General features: G+C 35.2%; 1 protein-coding gene across 2 annotated transcripts in view; it reads left to right on the plus strand.

The window, feature by feature from the left end:
- ADAM18 (ADAM metallopeptidase domain 18) overlaps positions 1-19,267 on the plus strand; it is a 112,782-nt gene that overhangs the window by 44,702 nt on the left and 48,813 nt on the right. For both annotated transcript variants that reach the window (XM_037741425.1, XM_017537021.2), the window contains 2 exons: positions 6,041-6,177; positions 7,968-8,151. In XM_037741425.1, coding sequence (XP_037597353.1) covers positions 6,041-6,177; positions 7,968-8,151 — 321 coding nt within the window. The remainder of the gene's footprint in view (positions 1-6,040; positions 6,178-7,967; positions 8,152-19,267) is intronic.

Below are 19,267 nucleotides of genomic sequence, written 5' to 3' on the forward strand. Positions count from 1 at the left end.
CCTGGCTCCCTGATTCAGAGTCTTTTTGTTGTTGTTGTTGAACGGTCTACTGTCTCCCAGTGTTCCAGTGGCCTGTTCAAAAAGTGCCGGGATCTCCTGTGCCGCGATTCACTGAGCCGGCTGCAACAGCAGGCACTGAGATTCTTGGTGGTTTTTTTGCCTAGGAATCTCCTGGCCTGGTTTGCTATTTCAGATGAATGGGCGACTCTGCCGTCTCATGGCTCCAATTGCCAGCTAAGAGGGCACCCGGACCAGTGTCTTTTTTACAGAGAACCGCCACGCCAGGGCGCAGGCAAAGCAGCCACGTGAGCCGAAACAGCCGCGCTGGCTGAAACAGCCAGGCTGGTGACCCGTGGGGCTCCTCCGCCTGGAAATCTCCTGGTCTGTGGGCAATAAAAATCCTTCTGGAAATGCGGCATCCACTCACCCTCTGCACTTTCAGTGGGAGCTGCAATCCTGATCTGTTCCTAGTCAGCCATCTTCCCCTAATCTCCCAACTTTTATTTATTTATTTTTTTGAGATGGAGTCTTGCTCTGATGCCAGGCTGGAGTACAATGGTGAGATCTCAACTCACTGTAACCTCTGCCTCCCAGGTTCAAGCGACTCCTCTGCCTCAGCCTCCTGAGTAGCTGGGACTACAGGCATGCACCACCACGCTCAGCTAATTTTTTGTGTTTTGGTAGAGATGGGGTTTCGCCATGTTGGTCAGGCTGGTCTGGATCTCCTGATCTAGTGATCCACCTGCCTCAATCCCCCAAAGTTCTGGGATTTCAGGCATGTGTCACCACACCTGGCCTTATTTCACCTTTTAAGTTCAGGGGTACATGTGCAGGATGTGCAGGTTTGTTACCTAGTTGAAAGTGTGCCATGCTGTTTAGCTGCACATATCATCCCATCTACTAGATATTAAGCCCAGCATCCTTTAGCTATTCTTCCTGATCCTTTCCCACCTTCCACTCTCCAACCTTCAACAGGCTCCAGTGTGTGTTGTCCCCCCATGTGTCTATGTGTTCTTATCATTCAGCTCCCACTTATAAGTGAGAATATGTGGTATTTGATTTTCCTTTCCTGCGTTAGTTTGCTGAGGATAATGTCTTCCATTTCCATCTGTATCCCTGCAAAGAACATAATCTCATTTCTTTTATGGCTGCATAGTATGCCATGATGTATATGTACCACATTTTCTTTATCCAGTCTATCCTGGATGGCCATTTAGGTTGATTCCATGTCTTTGCTATTGTGACTAGTGCTGCAATAAATATATGTGTGCATGTGTCTTTATTACATAATGATTTATATTCCTTCCGGTATATACTCAGTAATGGATTCATGAGTCAAATGGTATTTCTGCCTCTAGGTCTTTGAGGAATTGCCACCCTCTTCCAGAAAATTTGAACTAATTTACACTCATGTGAACAGTGTAAAAGTGTTTCTTTTTCTTTACAACCTTGCCAGCATTTGTTGTTTATTGACTTTTTAATAATAGCCATTCAAACTGATAAAAGACACTATCTCATTGTGGTTTTGACTTGCATTTCTCTAATGACCAGTGATGTTGAACTCTTTTTCATGTTTGTTGGCCACATATATGTCTTCCTATGAGAAGTGTCTGTTCATGTCCTTTGCCCACATTATAATGTTTTTTTTTTCTTGTAAATTTGTTTATGTTCCTTGTAGGTACTGGATAGGAGACCTTTGCCAGATGCATAGATTGTAAAAATTTTCTGCCATTCTGTAGGTTGTCTGTTTACTCTGTTGATCATTTCTTTTGCTATGCAAAAGTTCTTTGGTTTAATTAGATCCCATTTGTCAATTTTTGGTTTTGTTGCAATTGCTTTTGTCATCTTTCTCATGAAATCATTGCCAATGCCTATATCCTGAATGGTACTGCCTAGCTTGTGTTCCAGGGTTTTTTAGGTCTGAGTTTTACATTTACATCTTTAATACATCTTGAGTTAATTTTTCTATATGGTATAAGAAAGGGATCCTGTTTCATTCTTCTGCATATGGCTAGCCAGTTCTCCTAGCACCATTTGTTAAATAGGCAATCCTTTACTCATTTTCTTGTTTTTGTTAGATCAGATGGTTGTAGGTGTGTGGTCTTATTTCTGGGTTCTCTATGCTGTTCTAATGGTCTATGTGTCTGTTCTTATAACACTACCATGCTGTTTTAGTTACTGTAGCCTTATTATATGGTTTGTTGTACAGATTATTTCATCACTCAGGTATTAAGCCTAGTACCTATTAGTTATTCTTCCTGATCCTCTCCATCCTCTGATAGGCCTCAGTGTGTGTTGTTCCCTTCTATATGTCCATGCTTTCTTATCATTTAGCTCCCACTTGTAAGTGAGAACATGTGGTATTCGATTTTCTGTTCCTGTGTTAGTTTGCTAAGGATAATGGCCCCCAGCTCCATCCATGTCCCTGCAAAGGACATAATCTCCTTCTTTTTTTATGGCTGCATAGTATTTAGAATGATTTATATTCCTTTGGGTATATACCCAGTAATGAAATTGCTAGGTCTAATGGTATTCCTGTCTTTGGGTCTTTGAGGAAACACTGCACTATTTTCCACAATGGCTGAACTAATTTACACTCCTACCAACAGTGTATAAGTGTTTCTCTTTCTCCAAAACCTCACCAGCATCTATTATTTTTTGACTTTTTAATAATAGCCACTCTTACTGGTATAAGATGATATCTCATTGTGATTTTGATTTGCATTTCTCTAATGATCACGGATGTTGAGGTTTTTTTTTATTTTTTCTTTCGAAAATTGCCTGTTCATTTCCTTTGCCCAATATTTATGGAGTTATTGGTGTTTTTCTTCTAGTACATTTCTTTAAGTTTTCTATAGATTCTAGATATTAAGCCTTTGTCAGATGCATAGTTTACAAAATTTGTCTCCCATTCTGTAGATTTTTTGTTTACTCTATTAATAGTTTCCTGTGCTGTGCAGAAGCTCTTTAGTTTAATTAGATTCTATTTGTCAATTTTTGGTTTTGTTGCAGTTGCTGTGGCATCTTTATTATGAAATTTTTGCTCCTGCCTGTGTCCTGAATGGTACTGCCTAGCTTGTCTTCCAGGGTTTTTATAGTTTTGGGTTTTACATTTAAGTCTTTAATCCATCTTGAGTTAATTTTTGTATATGGTGTAAAGAGGGGGTCAAGTTTCATTCTTCTGCATATGGCTAGTTAGTTATCTCATTGCCATTTATTAAATAGATAATTCTTTCCTCTTTGCTTCTTTTTGCTGGGTGTGTTGAAGATGAGATATTTGTAGGTCTATGGTCTTATTTCTGGGGTCTCTATTCTGTTCCATTTGTCTAGGTGTCAGTTTTTCTATTAGTACCATGCTGTTTTGGTTACTGTAGCCCTGTAGTAGAGTTTGAAGTCAAGGAGCAAGAATGATGCCTTCAGCTTTGGTTTTGTTTTTATTTTTATCTTTTGTTTGTTTGATTTTTGCTTATGATTGCCTTGCTATTTATTCTCTTTTTTGGTTCCATATGAATTTTAAGATCATTTTCTCTAGTACTGTGAAGAATGTTAATGATAGTTTAATAGGAATAGTATTGAATTTATAAACTGCTTTGGGCAGCATGACCATTTAAAGAATATTGATTCTTTCCATGAACATAGGATGTTTTTCCATTTGTTTATATCATTTCTGATTTCTTTGAACAGTGGTTTGTGGTTCTTCTTGTAGAGATCTTTCACCTACCTAGTTAGCTGTATCCTAGGTATTTTCTTTTTTGTGTGACAATTGTGAATATGGGCCCACTTATGACTTGGCTCTTGGCTTGACTATTATTGGTGTATAGGAATGCTAGTGATTTTGGCATATTGATTTTGTATCCTAAAATTTTGCTGAAATTGTTTATCAGTTTAAGAAGCATTTGGAATGAGATCCTGGGGTTTCTAGATATAGGATCATGTTATCTGAAAACAGGGATTGCTTGACTTCCTCTTTAGATACCTTTTTTCACTTGCCTGATTGCCTTGCTAGAACCTTCAATAGTATTTTGAATAGGAGTGGAGAAAGAGCATCCTTATCTAGTGGTAGTTTTAAGGAGGTTTTCCTACTGTTTTCTCTTTTGCACTGTTCTAATGAGAACTTTGCTGTAATTCTACCTTTCTTCCTCACTATATAATGTATTTTCCCCATGCCTTGGGCACTTTTATGATATATTACATTGGGTTATGATATATTTGGGGGACTGTATTAGATTTCCAGGACTGCCATAACAAAACACCACAAACTAAGCACTTAATCAACAGAAATGTATTACTTCACAGTTCTGGATAAAATAGCATTCTGAAATCAAGACGAACAGAGTTGTTCCTCTTGAGGGCTATGAAAGATAATCCCTTCTCTGCCTTGCCCTAGCTTCTGCTGGTTTACTAGCAATCTTTGGCATTTCTTGTCTTATGGATACATTACCCCAATTTTTACCTTTCTGTTCACATGAAGTTCTTTCTGTGTCTCTGTCACTGTATCTAAATACCTTCTTTTAATAAGAACACCATTTATATTGAAAGTGCAAAACCGTATTTCCCTCTCTGATCAAGTATCAAAAGTCTAGCTTTTGGTTCTTATATATTGCCCCAAAACTTGATGATCAGCCTAGATATCATGCTTCATATTCTGTTTTGGCTTTAACTTCTTTCAAATTCTGACACTGTGACTTTTAACCATATTTATTACAGGGTAATAGGAAAGGATATTTATTAGTTTATTTTTCATATTGCTAAATCTCTGTTTTCAGTCACATATATACAAACATGTACACAATCTTGTTTTTCTTTTAGATATGCATTATATACATTTTCTATTTATAAATTTACATTTATATAGAAAAATTAGACATGTTCTCAGATTTTTGCTTGTAATGATTAACAGCTAAGAAACATATCATAATTTATTTATCAAAGATAGATAATATGAAAAATACTTCGAGTCCACACTGTTAGCAACCATTTCTTAATATCTTCTCACTTCAAATTTATTTTTTGTTTTCTTTTTGTCTTTGAGACAGGGTCTCACTCTGTGGCTAAGGATGGAGTACAGTGGTGCAATCATAGCTCACTGCAACCCCAGACTCCAGGGCTCAAGTCATCCTTGCCTTCTCATGAGTAGCTGGGACTGCAAGTGTGCATCACCTTGCTGGCTATTTTTAAGCTTTTTTTTGTAGAAACGGAGTCTCACTATATTGCCCAGGCTGGTCTTGAATTCCTGGCCTTAAGCAATCCTCCTGCCTTGGCTTCCCAAAATGTTGGGATTACAGGTCTAAGCCACTGCACCTGGCCCAAAGTTCTTTTGTGCGATTGTGTCTGTATCTCTGGCTTCTGTCCTATCATTTCTTCACTTTACTCATTATACAAAATCTTTGTTAGGTCCCCACTCAGGCCCCCTATACATACACATATTGTTGGGTCACTTCCCATACTTTATATCTCAGCCTAAATATCAATTCCACAAAGAACATTTTATAACTACCTTATTTAACAACCTTATTTTATACTCCTCCATAAAATTTTCTATTGGAGTACCTTATTTTCTTAAGAGCATGTGTAACAATCTATTTTTATATAGAAAGTTTATTGCAGATTACTGTTGTCTTTCTCCTTGTCTATAATATAAGCTATAGATGTGAACAAATTATTTTTCTTTCACACATGCCATTATATTCCTATCGTCTATCACAATGTCTGACACATGAGTACACTGAGTTGATATCTATTAATTGAATGAATTAATGAAGTGAAATAAATTTGTTTCATTGCATCAGAAATACCATGTGTTCAAAGCTACAGAATTTTAGCATGCAAAATTTAAAATCAGAGAATATCACAATTTGTTTCATGCTTTTTAATCAATTATGGCAGATAAATAAGTGGCATACCAAAATAATTTTTGTGAAGTATGCTCAACATAAGAAGTATTAAAATAGAAAATATGATAAGATCAAAAATATTTCAAGTTATTACTTGCTTTTGTTTTCACACATAATAGTTTTCTCCTTAATGTCCTTTATTTTAGTATCCAGATGCTATAGGTTTGGAGGGATTTTCTGTTATTATAGCTCAACTGCTTGGCCTTAATGTAGGATTAACATATGATGATGTCACTCAGTGTTCCTGTATGAGAGCTACATGCATCATGAATCGTGAAGCGGTGTAAGATGTTTTCTTAATTAATTTTACTTATATTTTTATAAGGCTGTTTCCAAAATGCAATAAAGTTTTTAAACTTCTATTTGCAATACCACATAAATGGCTAGAAAGGTATATCACACTTGAAGAGATATCACACAAAAATTCTGTATACTTAGGGATATATACTATAGATTGATCTATATCTATGCACACACATGCACACACACACACACACAGCCCCCACTGACACCACATTCATATTCTTTTTTGTCATGTCCAATTTTTAAGTAGCGGTTTCAAAACTTAATTGATTTGTACCTATCTTAAACAAAAATCTCATTTTGTAAGCAACACTTTTAATTTTCAGTTGAAAATTGTATGGTCCAAGTAGAAGATAATTTCTGAGTCCCTATTTATTTGTACACTAATTTTGTGTGAAGCGATTTCAGTGCCCAATATTTGTAGCTTTTTGCATGACAGTGCAAAAGTCTGGTGATACTTATTCATATTAAAACACAGTATTTTTAAATAGTAGTGAGAATTTGATTAAAAAACATTATTCTGTGTAATATTTCTCTTACTTTTTCATGTTTGTTCCACACCAAATGGCTGTTAATATAAGCTAAAGCATTTCTCTTTGCTCTTAAACTTCCAACTCTGAAACTTTAGCAGCTCTGCATTTATTTCCTTGGAGGCTTAGAGGACTACTCAGAACCTGTCATCTCAGATTTTGCTGTTTAAGTATTGCTGTCTCAGACACGACTGTCTAACATAGTAGTATAGTGCTCTCTAATACATAATTGTCTAATATGGTGCTGTCCAATAGAAATAAAATGTGAGTCACATATGTAATTTTTAATTTTCTAGAAGCTTTAACAATTAAAAGAATCCGATGAAATTAATTGTGGTAATATATTTTAATGATATAGTTTATGTAACCCAATAAATCCAAAATATTATCACTTTAACAAGTAACGAAAATAAAAATTGTGAATTGGTTATGTTATAGTCTAGCATGTATGTGTATTTGCATTGGGTATGGATTGTGAGACAAAGAACAGAGGCCAGGGTCACACCCGTGTTAGCCTTAGCAACTAAACGAATGCAGTATTCAGCAACTGAAGACAGACATGGTTGCGATAAGTAGTTCAATATCACATACTGTCTATTTGAAATATCTGTTTCATCTATTAGACTTTTCTCCTAGATACTGTAGTAGAAATATGCCTGTGAACATGTAAATAAAGATCTCCCCGAGACTTATGTTTTAGTATAAAGTTTGGGTAATATAAAGTTTTGAAAATAAAAATTAATGAAATTTATTTTTACATAATGCAAAAGTGCTATGTAGAAAAATATTGAAAGTAGGAGAATAAAGAGGGGACACAATTGAAAATAGTGCTGTCAAGACAGATCTCTCTGGGAAGTAACATTTGAGCAGATGTCCCCCTGAAATGAAGGAAGAAAGCTTGAACTAGACAACAGAAGAGCAACACACTGTGTAGAGGGAACAATCGATAGATTGTTAGATATAGAGATAGAGATATGTAAATACATAGATCTGTAGATACATAGATTTAACCACCATAACTTATTGCATTACTTTGATGGAAAAAATAGGTTTTCTTTTTAGAGCATGCTAAAGATAAGCAATATTGAAATTAAAAATTAATTATGGTTAGTTTAATCTCTGCTAAGGTATAGATACAGTGGTGGCTATCTTGTGATTTGCATGATTATGTTTGGAGTGTTGTTTGGATGTGGTTTTATTCACAAGGTGTATTTGCCTGAAGAATGTTATTTTATTTTAGGAGTGCCAGCGGTATAAAGATTTTTAGCAACTGCAGCATGCACGACTATAGATATTTTGTTTCAAAACTTGAGGTTAAATGCCTTCAGAAGTTTTCAAATTTGCAACCATTACATCAAAATCAACCAGTGTGTGGTAATGGGATTTTGGAATCCAATGAAGAATGTGACTGTGGTAATAAAGAGGTCAGTAACAAAAATTGAAACTTAAGCACAATTTGATGTCTCTGATAAAATGTAAAAAATGTTTGTCATGGTATATATAGAATGAAATATGCAATTATGCCATTAATTAATGACTAAAATATGATAATGAGGATGAGTTAAGATGTATGAATCATGTTTCCACCTGTCTCTCTCTCTCTCTATATATATATATATATATATATGTATATAATTTTTTAAATTTTACTTTAGGTTCTAGGGTACATGTGCAGATTATGCAGGATTATCGCATAGGTACATACGTGGCAATGCGGTTTGCTGCCTCCATCACCTACATTTCTCCCCATGCTATCCCTTCTGAACCTCCCCACCCTCCCACTATCCCTCCCCTGCCTCCCCAACAGACCCTAGTGTGTGATGCTCCCCTCCTTTTGTCCATGTGTTCTCACTGTTCAACACCCATCTATGAATGAGAACATACAGTGTTTGATTTTCTGTTCTTGTGTCAGTTTGCTGAGAATGATGGTTTCCAGATTCATCCATGTCCCTACAAAGGACACAAACTCATCGTTTTTGATGGCTGCATAGTATTATATGTTGTATATGTGCCACGTTTTCCTTGTCCGGTCTATCATCGATGGGCATTTGGGTTGATTCCAGGTCTTTGCTATTGTAAACAGTGCCACAATGAACATACGCGTGCCCGTGTCTTTATAATAGAGCAATTTATAATTTTTTGGATGTATACACAGTAATGGAATTGCTGGATCAAATGGAATTTCTATTTCTAGATCCTTGAGGAATCGCCACACTGTCTTCCACAATGGCTGAACTAATTTACACTCCCACCAACAGTGTAAAAGTATTCCTATTTCTCCACATCCTCTCCAGCATGTCTCCTGCTTTTGTAATGATTGCCATTCTAACTGGCATGAGATGTTATCTCAATGTAGTTTTGATCTGCATTTCTCTAATGACCAGTGATGAAGAGCATTGTTTCATATGTTTGTTGGCCTCATATATGTCTTCATTTGAAAAGTGTCTGTTCATATCCTTCGCTCACTTTTGAATGGATTTGTTTGTTTTTTTCTTGTAAATCTGTTCTAGGTCTTTGTAGATTCTATTGTTTTAAACCACTAAGTTTGTGGTAACTTTTAACAGCAGTAATAGGACACAAACAAAATTATACTGAGTAGTACGTAAGTTATTTACTCTGGTTTCTTAGTATACCACTGCTGAGATTTCCTTCTCAGAAACCTAAGTAAAAATAACATTGCATTAGGGAGTATTGAAAACAGAATAATGCTTCTGAAGAGTACCTTACATGCCCATCATCATTATAACCTGAACGTTGGTGGGCAGATGTTCTACTACAATTTTTCTTATTTGAATTGTGGAGAGGAGCACTTCATATATTCTCTAATCAACATTTTAAAATAATTTATTTTCAAAATTGAGAACAATATGAATAATAAATGTAAACAACACTTCACATTTCCAACTTGAGCTCTTGCTATAAAACATTTAAAATAGTTTTGGTGAATGAAAATATCTAAGTTAATATAGAAAGCCTCAGGGAAATTTGAGACAATTATAATCCTGATTCTTCAAGTTAAAGAATTGATTAGATTTTTCCATGAAAAATGGCCTAGAAATTCTCAATTTTCAAACATATTTTCTAAGGATCCCCTGATATTGAAATGACTAATTTTAAAAAGCAAATACTACAAATAGCAAGTATGTGTGTGACATATTATGAAAGAAAATCAAATTATAAACATTAAACTGTATAAAAGCAATAGCAACTACTAAAAATGTTAAAACTAAAAAGATGGACAAGATATTCAACTTAATATAACCAACGAAGTGTCTCTGAAATATATAAAACAAAATACATGGAATATGTACATATCCATAGCCTATAAGCCTTTAATATAGCTCTTTCAGGTTATCAAACAACTAATCAATTATCAGAAAATGTATAACAACAGTCACTAAAAAGCACAATGTAATAGCAAGGGAATTTTATAATGAATAAAAGAATATACATAATTTTCAAAATTCCATGGGTTATTTTAAAAATCAATCATGCATTAGATCATGCTGAAAATAGTTATTTAAAAAATCTCAAAATAAACATGTATTCCCACAATATAATAAACCTGAATATTAACCTAAAATACATTGTCTCTGAATATCCACATGTGAAGGAAAAGAAATGCTTAATTTTTAAAGACATTTAAACTGAGGGGAAGGGTAAATTCTTGAGCTTTTGTATGTGACTGAAGTTAATTTGTTATCAGTATAAAATAATTTATTGTAACTATAAGATGTCTTATTTAAGCCTTATGACAACCACAAAGCAAAAAACTATGGCAGGTGCCCAAATGAGAAAAAGATTAAAACTTAACACAAAAGAAAATCACCAAATCACAAGGATAAACAACAAGAGAGGAAGCAAAGAACAAAAAGATCTGCAAAACAACCAAAAATCAACTACAAAAATTGGCAGTAGTAAATTCTTGCCTATAAATAGTTACTTTGAATATAAATGGATTAGATTATTGAATAAGAAGACACAGAGTAACTGAATGGACATTTTTAAATGATTAAATTATATGCTTCATCCAGGAGATCAACTTTAGCTTTAAGGATCCACATAGGCTGAAAGTAAAGGAATGGAAGAATATATTTCATGCAAATAGTAACCAAAAAAGAAAGGGGCAGCTATGTTAACAACAGATAAATAGACTTCAAGTTGGAAACAGTCACAAGAGACAACAAAAGACATGACTTAATGAAAATGGTACAATTCATCAAGAATACATAACAATTATAAATGTACCCAATAATAAAGTACCTAAATATATCAGAAAAGTATTAATGGGCATGAAGGGAGAAATAGTTGGCCATACAATAATAGGAGAGGATTTTAATTATCCACTTTCAACAATGGACATGTCAATGAGACAGTAAATTAACAAGAAAGTAATGGAAGAGTTATTTTTAAAAGAATAATATGAACATTCTAGTCCTGTAATTAGGAAAATATAAAATAAGTATGAACAAAGTAATAATTTTAATAATAGCAAATGCAAACATTTATATTCTGTGAAATATTAATCCAATATTCTTCAAAAAGAGCTAACCTACCAGCCCTGAAGTTGCCATCTTTAGAAAGACCTGCTTGTAAGGTTGGCCTTCAGTTCAGGTCTGGGAACTTGAAGTTTTAAATGTTCCATAGTTGATAGTGTTGATTTGCTTTCCTAGACTATGATGTTGAACAATTTAATTTATGATGGACACCTGATTCCTTATCTAGAATTTTGGTAATTATGACTGATCATTTAAGTACATGATCAGGATGCTGGTATGACCATACTCAAAAATGCTGAGTCTTAAATGGGTTTCCCTAGGCAGAAGCATTATATGCAATATTGCCTTTTTGCTAATAGAGAAGGGAGCATGCTCATTATGCTTTCTCTTAAACTGGGTTGATGAAATTTGTGTAAGGAATTTTGCAGACTTTATATGATATGTATTTTCCCCTTACTAATCTAGGTGTGTATTCTTGCTCTGCTGTTGTAATAAATCTTATACGCGAATCAAACTGTCTTCTAAGTCCTATAAACCTTTCTGGCTAATCATCATTCTCTGTGTGGTATTGGGGACCCTGGAAATATTGATGAATTAACTTTGGCATAGTTATTATGTAAAGCTAAAGAAACATGTAAGGGACATTTGGGAATGATAAAGAGAACATTAAAATATGAAGCATATTTAAGATATTAATACATTCTAATGTCTTCATAATATTGGTGATTTTATAATATAAATTTAAAGTATTAATTTATGAGAGTAGTCAGAAGTGTTACAATTATTGAAATATTAATAAATTACCAAAAATATATAACAAAGGTTTAAAGCATCTATGGAATATTTCTAATCTTGAGTAGTATTTGAGGGTTAAAAATTAACAAATTATTTTTATTCCTTTATCAAGGACAGTGTTGATTTTTTAGAGTGCACAATTGTGAATAATATAATGACTACCAGATTTAATTTATACTATGGCCTCAGCAGTTTTATCTGCTGGTGCATTTGCATGGTGAATGCAAATGCCAGCACAAAAGAAAAGTCAAATAACATCTAAGTATTATTAAGAAAAATGTTTTCACTTCATAGATCTACTGAAAATATTTTTGAGACTCCCTAAGACCTTTCAACTACGTTTGGAAAACTTCCCATTTAGACTAACTGATAGACAATAAAGACTCAATATTCAACTCATGACAGTAGTAAAGAAAAATTCAACAACACACACACACATGCACACAAAGTTTAACAAACATTGATGCAAATTTCTATAATATTAGCAAGTAAATCCAGAAGAATAATCAGAATAAAAATATCTTAACCAAGTTAAGTTTACTCTGAGGAACACAAACTAAGTAAATGTATCCATTAGAGGATTACACTAAACAATTTTTTAAAACAAATGTATTCTTATCACAACTGATAGAGAAAAAAACTAAATACCCTTTCCTTAAAAAAACATGCTTGGGAACAGAACTTATCCTCAATTTGGGGAAATTTTCTGCCAGAAAATTACCAAATTTTATACATAGTAGTGAGTCATTACAAGCATATCCACCATATTTGACAGTAAATAAGAATGACCATAATCATCACTGGAATGCATGAACTTAGAAAACATAGAAATGACTTTACTTACTGGAAAAAAAAAAAAGAAACATTTATTAACTGAACACAGAAATTTCTGCAAAATATAAAACAATCTTATGAAAATAATAAAACAAATGAGAATTCAGAATCAGGCTGAATATAAAAATGGGAGAGAAACTGAGACATGGGTCACCATCTGTGGAAGCCTGACCTGCAAACCCTGACTCAATGATAGATCAGTGAATGCACTCTCACACCATTATTAATGTTTCAATTGAACTAGGGATGGTGGTTGACTGCCTTCAGAAGGGAAAATGCAACCAGTCGACCCAGACCCTCTGTCTGTCCACACATTTATTCCCTTAAGATTTTACAACAGAGCTTCTAAGTTAACACACTTGTGGCTAATTAGCATGGTTAAAAGAGTGGTTATGTGACTGATAAAAGCTTTAGGTTCTGGGCCCAGAGTAAACACCATTAACAGGTAATTCCCCTTTGATTTCCCCCTGAGAGGGACATCCAGCACAATGTAAACATGAGTAAACAGAGTAGAGACAAAGGGATGTGGGGTAAACAGACTTAATTGGAAAAGCCTCATCCCTGTTTTCTCCCTAACTTAATGGATCAACTAGTTGCCTTTGGATTGCCCCAATAAAACCTTTTAGCATTCCAAAAGGTTTGAGACTATAATCTGTAACTTTCCCTAAATATGTTCTGTAATATTTTGCCAACCACCTTGAGTGAATAGCAGCAAGAAACAGTAATAGTATTGCCAAAAATGCAATAAATCATAAAATAAAAAGGTCAATTTACTACACTACTAAAATTAAAACTATGTAAAATAACAAGAAAAGTTAATAAACACTTTTTAAAATAAATATTTCAAATACTTCAAAGAGCTGGATGATACAACAAAACTGAGAAAAACAAAAAACTCAAAAGCTAGCAGAAGACAAGAAATAACTAACATCAGAGCAGAACTGAAGGAGACAGAGACACAAAACACCCTAAAAAAATCAACAAATCCAGGAGCTGGATTTTCAAGAGATCGACAAAATAGACCACTAATAAAAAAGAAAAGAGAGAAGAATCAAATAGATGCAATAAAAAATGATAATGGGGACATCACCACTGATTCCACAGAAATACAAACTACCATCAGGGATTACTACAAACAACTGAATGCATACAAACCAGTAAATCTGGAAGAATTCCTTGACACTTGTGCTCTTCCAAGACTAAACCAGGAAGAAGTTGAAACCATGAATAGACCAATAACAAGGGCTGAATTTGAGGCAGCAATTATTAGTCTACCAACAAAAAGAAGTCAAGGTTCAGACAGATTTGCAGCCAAATTCTACCAGACATACAAAGAGGAGCTGTTACCACCTTCTGAAACTATTCCAAACAATAAAAAAGAGGGAATCCTCCACAACTCATAAAGAGATTAACATCATCCTGATACCAAAACCAGGCAGAGACTGAACTAAAAAAGAAAATTTCAGGCCAATATCCAGATGAACATCAACGCAAAAATCTTCAATAAAATATTGGCCACAGCAAATCAAAAAGCGTATTCATCACAATCAAGTAGGCTTCATTCTAGGGACCCAAGGATGGTTCAACATACACAAGTCTATATATGTAATCCATCACATAAACAGAACCAAACACAAAAACCACAGGATTATCTCAGTAGATGCTGACAAGGCCTTCAACAAAATTCAACGGCCCTTTATGCTAAAAACCCTCAATAAACTAGGCATTGATGAAACGTGTCACAAAATAATCAAAGCTGTTACAACAAACCAACAGCCAATATCATACTGAATGGGCAAAAGCTGAAAGCATTCCCTCTGAAATCTGACACAAGACAAGGATGCTTTCTCTCACCACTCCTATTCAATATAGTATCGGAAGTTATAGACAGAGCAATCAGGCAATAAAAATAAAGAGTATTCAATCAGGAAAAGAAGAATTCAAATTGTCTCTATTTTCAGAGGACATGACTGTACATTTAGAAGACCCCATCATCTTCTCTTCAAGGAGAACTACAAACCACTACTCAAGGAAATAAGAGAGGACACAAACAGATGAAAAAACTTTCCATGCTCATGGCTGGGAAGAATTAATATTGTGAAAATGGCCATACTGCCCAAAGTAATTTATAGATTCAACAGTATCCCCATCAAGCTACCAATGACTTTCTTCACAGAACTGGAAAAAACCACTTCAAAGTTTATATGGAACCAAAAGAGAGCCTGCATAGCCAAAACAATTCTAAGCAAAAAGAACAAAACTGGAGGCATCACACTACGTGACTTCAAACTATACTACAAGGCCACAGTGATCAAAACAGTATGGTACTGGTACCAAAACAGAGAACAGAACAGAGGCCTCAGAAGCAACACCACACATCTACAATCATCTGATCTTTGACAAACCAGGCAAAAACAAGCAATGGGGAAAGGATTCCCTGTTTAATAAATGGTGTTGGGAAAACTGACTAGCAATGTGCAAAAAGTAGAAACTGGGCCCCTTCCTGATGCCTTACACTAAAATTAACTCCAAATGGATTAAAGACTTAAACATAAGACCTAACACCATAAAAACCTTAGAAGAAAACCTAGGTAAAAACATTCAGGACATAGGCATAAGCAAGGACTTCATGGCTAAAACACCAAAAGCAATGGCAGCAAAAGCCAAAATTGACAAATGGGACCTAATAAAACTCCAGAACTTCAGTACAGCAAAAGAAACAATCAACAGAATGGGAAAAAATTTTTGCAATCTACCCAAAGAACTAAAACAGATTTACAAGAAAACAAATAAACAAACCCATTCAAAAGTGGGCAAAGGATATGAACAGACACTTTACAAAAGAAGACATCTAAGAGGCCAAACATGAAAAAATGCTCACCATCACTGGTCATTAGAGAAATGCAAAAATCAAACCCACATTGAGATACCATCTCACACCAGTTAGAATGGCGATCATTAAAAAATCAGGAGACAACAGACGCTGGAGAGGATGTGGAGAAGTAGGAACACTTTTACACCCTTGGTGGGAGTGTAAATTAGTTCAGCCATTGTGGAAGACAGCGTGGCAATTCCTCAAGGACCTAGAAATAGAAATACCATTCGACTCAGCAATCCCATTACTGGATATGTACCTAAACAATTATAAATCGTTCTATTATAAAGACACATGCACCTTTATATTCATCGAGGTGCTGTTTACAATAGTGAATACTTGGAACCAATCCAAACATCCATCAACAATAGACTGGACAAAGAAAATGTGGCCCATATACACCATGGAATACTATGCAGCCATAAAAATTGATGAGTTTGTGTCCTTCATAGGGACATGGATGAGTTTGGAAATCATCATTCTCAGCAAACTGACACAAGAACAGAAAATCAAACACCACATGTTCCATAGGCGTGTGTTGAACAATGAGAACACATGTCGACAGGGAAGGGAATATCACACACTGTGGTCAGTTGGGGGAGCTAAGGGAGGGACAGTGGGTGTGGGGAAGATGGGGAGGGATAATGTGGGGAGAAATACCAGATATAAGTGATTGAGGGGATGAAGGCAAGCAAACCACCTCGCCATGTATGTACCTATGCAGCAATCCTTCATGATCTGCACATGTACCCCAGAAATTAAAGTACAATTAAAAAATAAAAATAAAGAAGCTTTTCTTTTTTGAAAAGGGAATGCTTAATGTCAAACTACATGCAATTAAATCTCTATTAGGTCTCCATAAATACCTCCCTAAATTGAACTATTTTTCTACAAAAGCAGGTTCTAAATTTCATAGGGAAATAAAAACTAACCAAATACCCTTTAATAATTTGGAATAAGAACCACGTAAAAAATGCTGTGATTAATGAGATATGGTATTGGCAAAAGAATAAACAATAAGAACAATGAAAGAGATAGTCCATATTTTGATCATTATTGTATCAACTATACACAGAATACTGCCTGGCAAATATCACATGCTCAATAAATACTTGTTGATTGAATAAATGAAAGATACTGTAATTATCTTGATAGTAATATGTCATTTGTATCAGTGGGTAAGGAATGACTCTTCAGTATATTCAGAATACCCCAGATCTTATTATTATAACCATCCTACTGAAGTATTCCACGGTGCCTGGTGGTGTGTGTGCTTTGCTGCATCAAGCACTAAGCCTAATTTTTAACACTACAGATATGTTCTAGGTATTCTTTGTTGAAAGGGCATTGACACGTGTATTTTCATAAATATCCAACATTTTACACAAATGAAAGCTCTGTTTTGTGTATCCACTCACCCATACATGTGTGGATGCATGTACCTTATTTGTACCCGTGTTTGAATATATTATGATGGGTTATATTTGAACAAGTGTTCCACAGCATAGAGAGGAATACATTTTACAAAAAGTAAGACTGTCAGCCTTAAAATTAGCAAAAAAATATAAGAAAAAAAGTACTGATATTGTTTTAGACTCTTGGCATGGAGAAGGTCTTGATAATCAATACATAAAACTCAATAGTCCTAAAGAAACAAAAATATTACAAATTACTCAAATTGATAGGCACTTTTAACAGACCTATTATAGATGGCAAAGACATTGTAAACATAAAGAAAAAAGAAAAGACAACTGGATATCATATAAAATCTGTTTCTATTATCTAATGGGAAGAGGGAAAGCGATCACTCCTGCTATGCATTTCTCAAAATGTTATCTCTTCCCAACCTCCCCACCCCCCACTATCCTTCCACTACCCCCCCACCCCCCACAGCCCCAGTGTGCGATGCTCCCCTCCTTGTGCCCATGTGTTCTCATTGTCCAAGAGCCACCTATGAGTGAGAACACATGGTGTTTGGTTTTCTGTTCTTGTGTCAGTTTGTTGAGAATGATGGTTTCCAGGTTCATCCATGTCCCTGCAAAGTGCATGAACTCATCGTTTTTTATGGCTGCATAGTCTCCCACAATGGTTGTACTAATTGACACTCACACCGATAGTGTAAAGGTGTTCCTATTTCTCCACATCGTCTCCAGCATCTCTTGTCTCCTGATTTTTTTTTTTTTTCTGAGACAGAGTTTTGCTCTTGTTACCCAGGCTGGAGTGCAATGGTGTGATCTCAGCTCACCGCAACCTCCACCTCCTGGATTCAAGCAATTCTCCTGCCTCATTCTCCCAAGTAGGTGGGACTACAGGCATGTGCCACCATGCCCAGCTAATTTTTTGTATTTTTTTTAGTAGAGACGGGGTTTCACCATGTTGACCAGGATGGTCTCCAGCTCTTGACCTCATGATCCACCCACCTCAGCCTCCCAAAGTGCTGGGATTATAGGCATGAGCCATCATGCCTGGCCCGTCTCCTGATTTTTTAATGATCACCATTCTAACTGGCATGAGATGGTATCTCAATGTGGTTTTGATTTGCATTTCTTTAATGATCAGTGATGATGAACTTTTTTTTCTTATGTTTGTTGGCTGCATAAATGTCTTCTTTTGAAAAGTGTCTGTTCATATCCTTTGCCCACTTTTTGATGGAGTTATTTGTTTTTTTCTTGTAAATCTGCTTTAGTTCTTTGTAGATTCTGGATGTTAGCCCTTTGTCAGATGGGTAGCTTGCAAAAGTTTTTCCCAATTCTGTTGGTTGCTGGTAGACTCTAATGATTGCTTCTTTTGCTGTGCAGAAGCTCTAAAGTTTAATTAAATCTCATTTGTCTATTTTGGCTTTTGTTGCTATTGCTTTTAGTGTTTTACTTATGAAGTCCTTGCCTATACCTATGTCCTGAATGGTACTGCCTAGGTTTACTTCTAGGGTTTGTATGGTGTTAGGTCTTATGTTTCTATCTTTAATCCATCTGGAGTTAATTTTTGTACAAGGTAAATGAAGGGGTCCAGTTTCATCTTTCTGCACATGGCTAGCCAGTTTTCCTAACACCATTTATTAAACAGGGAATCCTTTCCTCATTGTTTGTTTTTGTCAGTTTTGACAAAGATAAGATAGTTGTAGATGTGTGGCATTATTTCCAAGGCCTCTGTTCTGTTCCATATTACTGTAACCTTGTAGTATAGTTTGATGTCAGGTAGTATGATGCCTCCAGCTTTGTTCTTTTGCTTAGAATTGGCTTGGCTATGCAGGCTCTTTTTTGGTTCCATATGAAGTTTAAGGTGTTTTTTTCCAGTTCTGTGAAGAAGGTCAATGCTAGCTTGATGGTGATAGCATTGAATCTATAAATTACTTTGGGAAGTATGGCCATTTTCATGATATTGATTCTTCCTAACCATTAGCATGGAATGTTTTCATTCTGTTTTTGTCCTCTCTTATTTCCTTGAGCAGTGGTTTGTAGTCCTCATTGAAGAGATACTTCACGTTTGTATTCCTAGGTATTTTATTCTCTTTGTAGCAATTGTGAATGGGAGTTCACT

This window comes from Cebus imitator, unplaced genomic scaffold, assembly GCF_001604975.1.
Source record: "Cebus imitator isolate Cc_AM_T3 unplaced genomic scaffold, Cebus_imitator-1.0 Scaffold5, whole genome shotgun sequence".
Taxonomy (NCBI): domain Eukaryota; kingdom Metazoa; phylum Chordata; class Mammalia; order Primates; family Cebidae; genus Cebus; species Cebus imitator.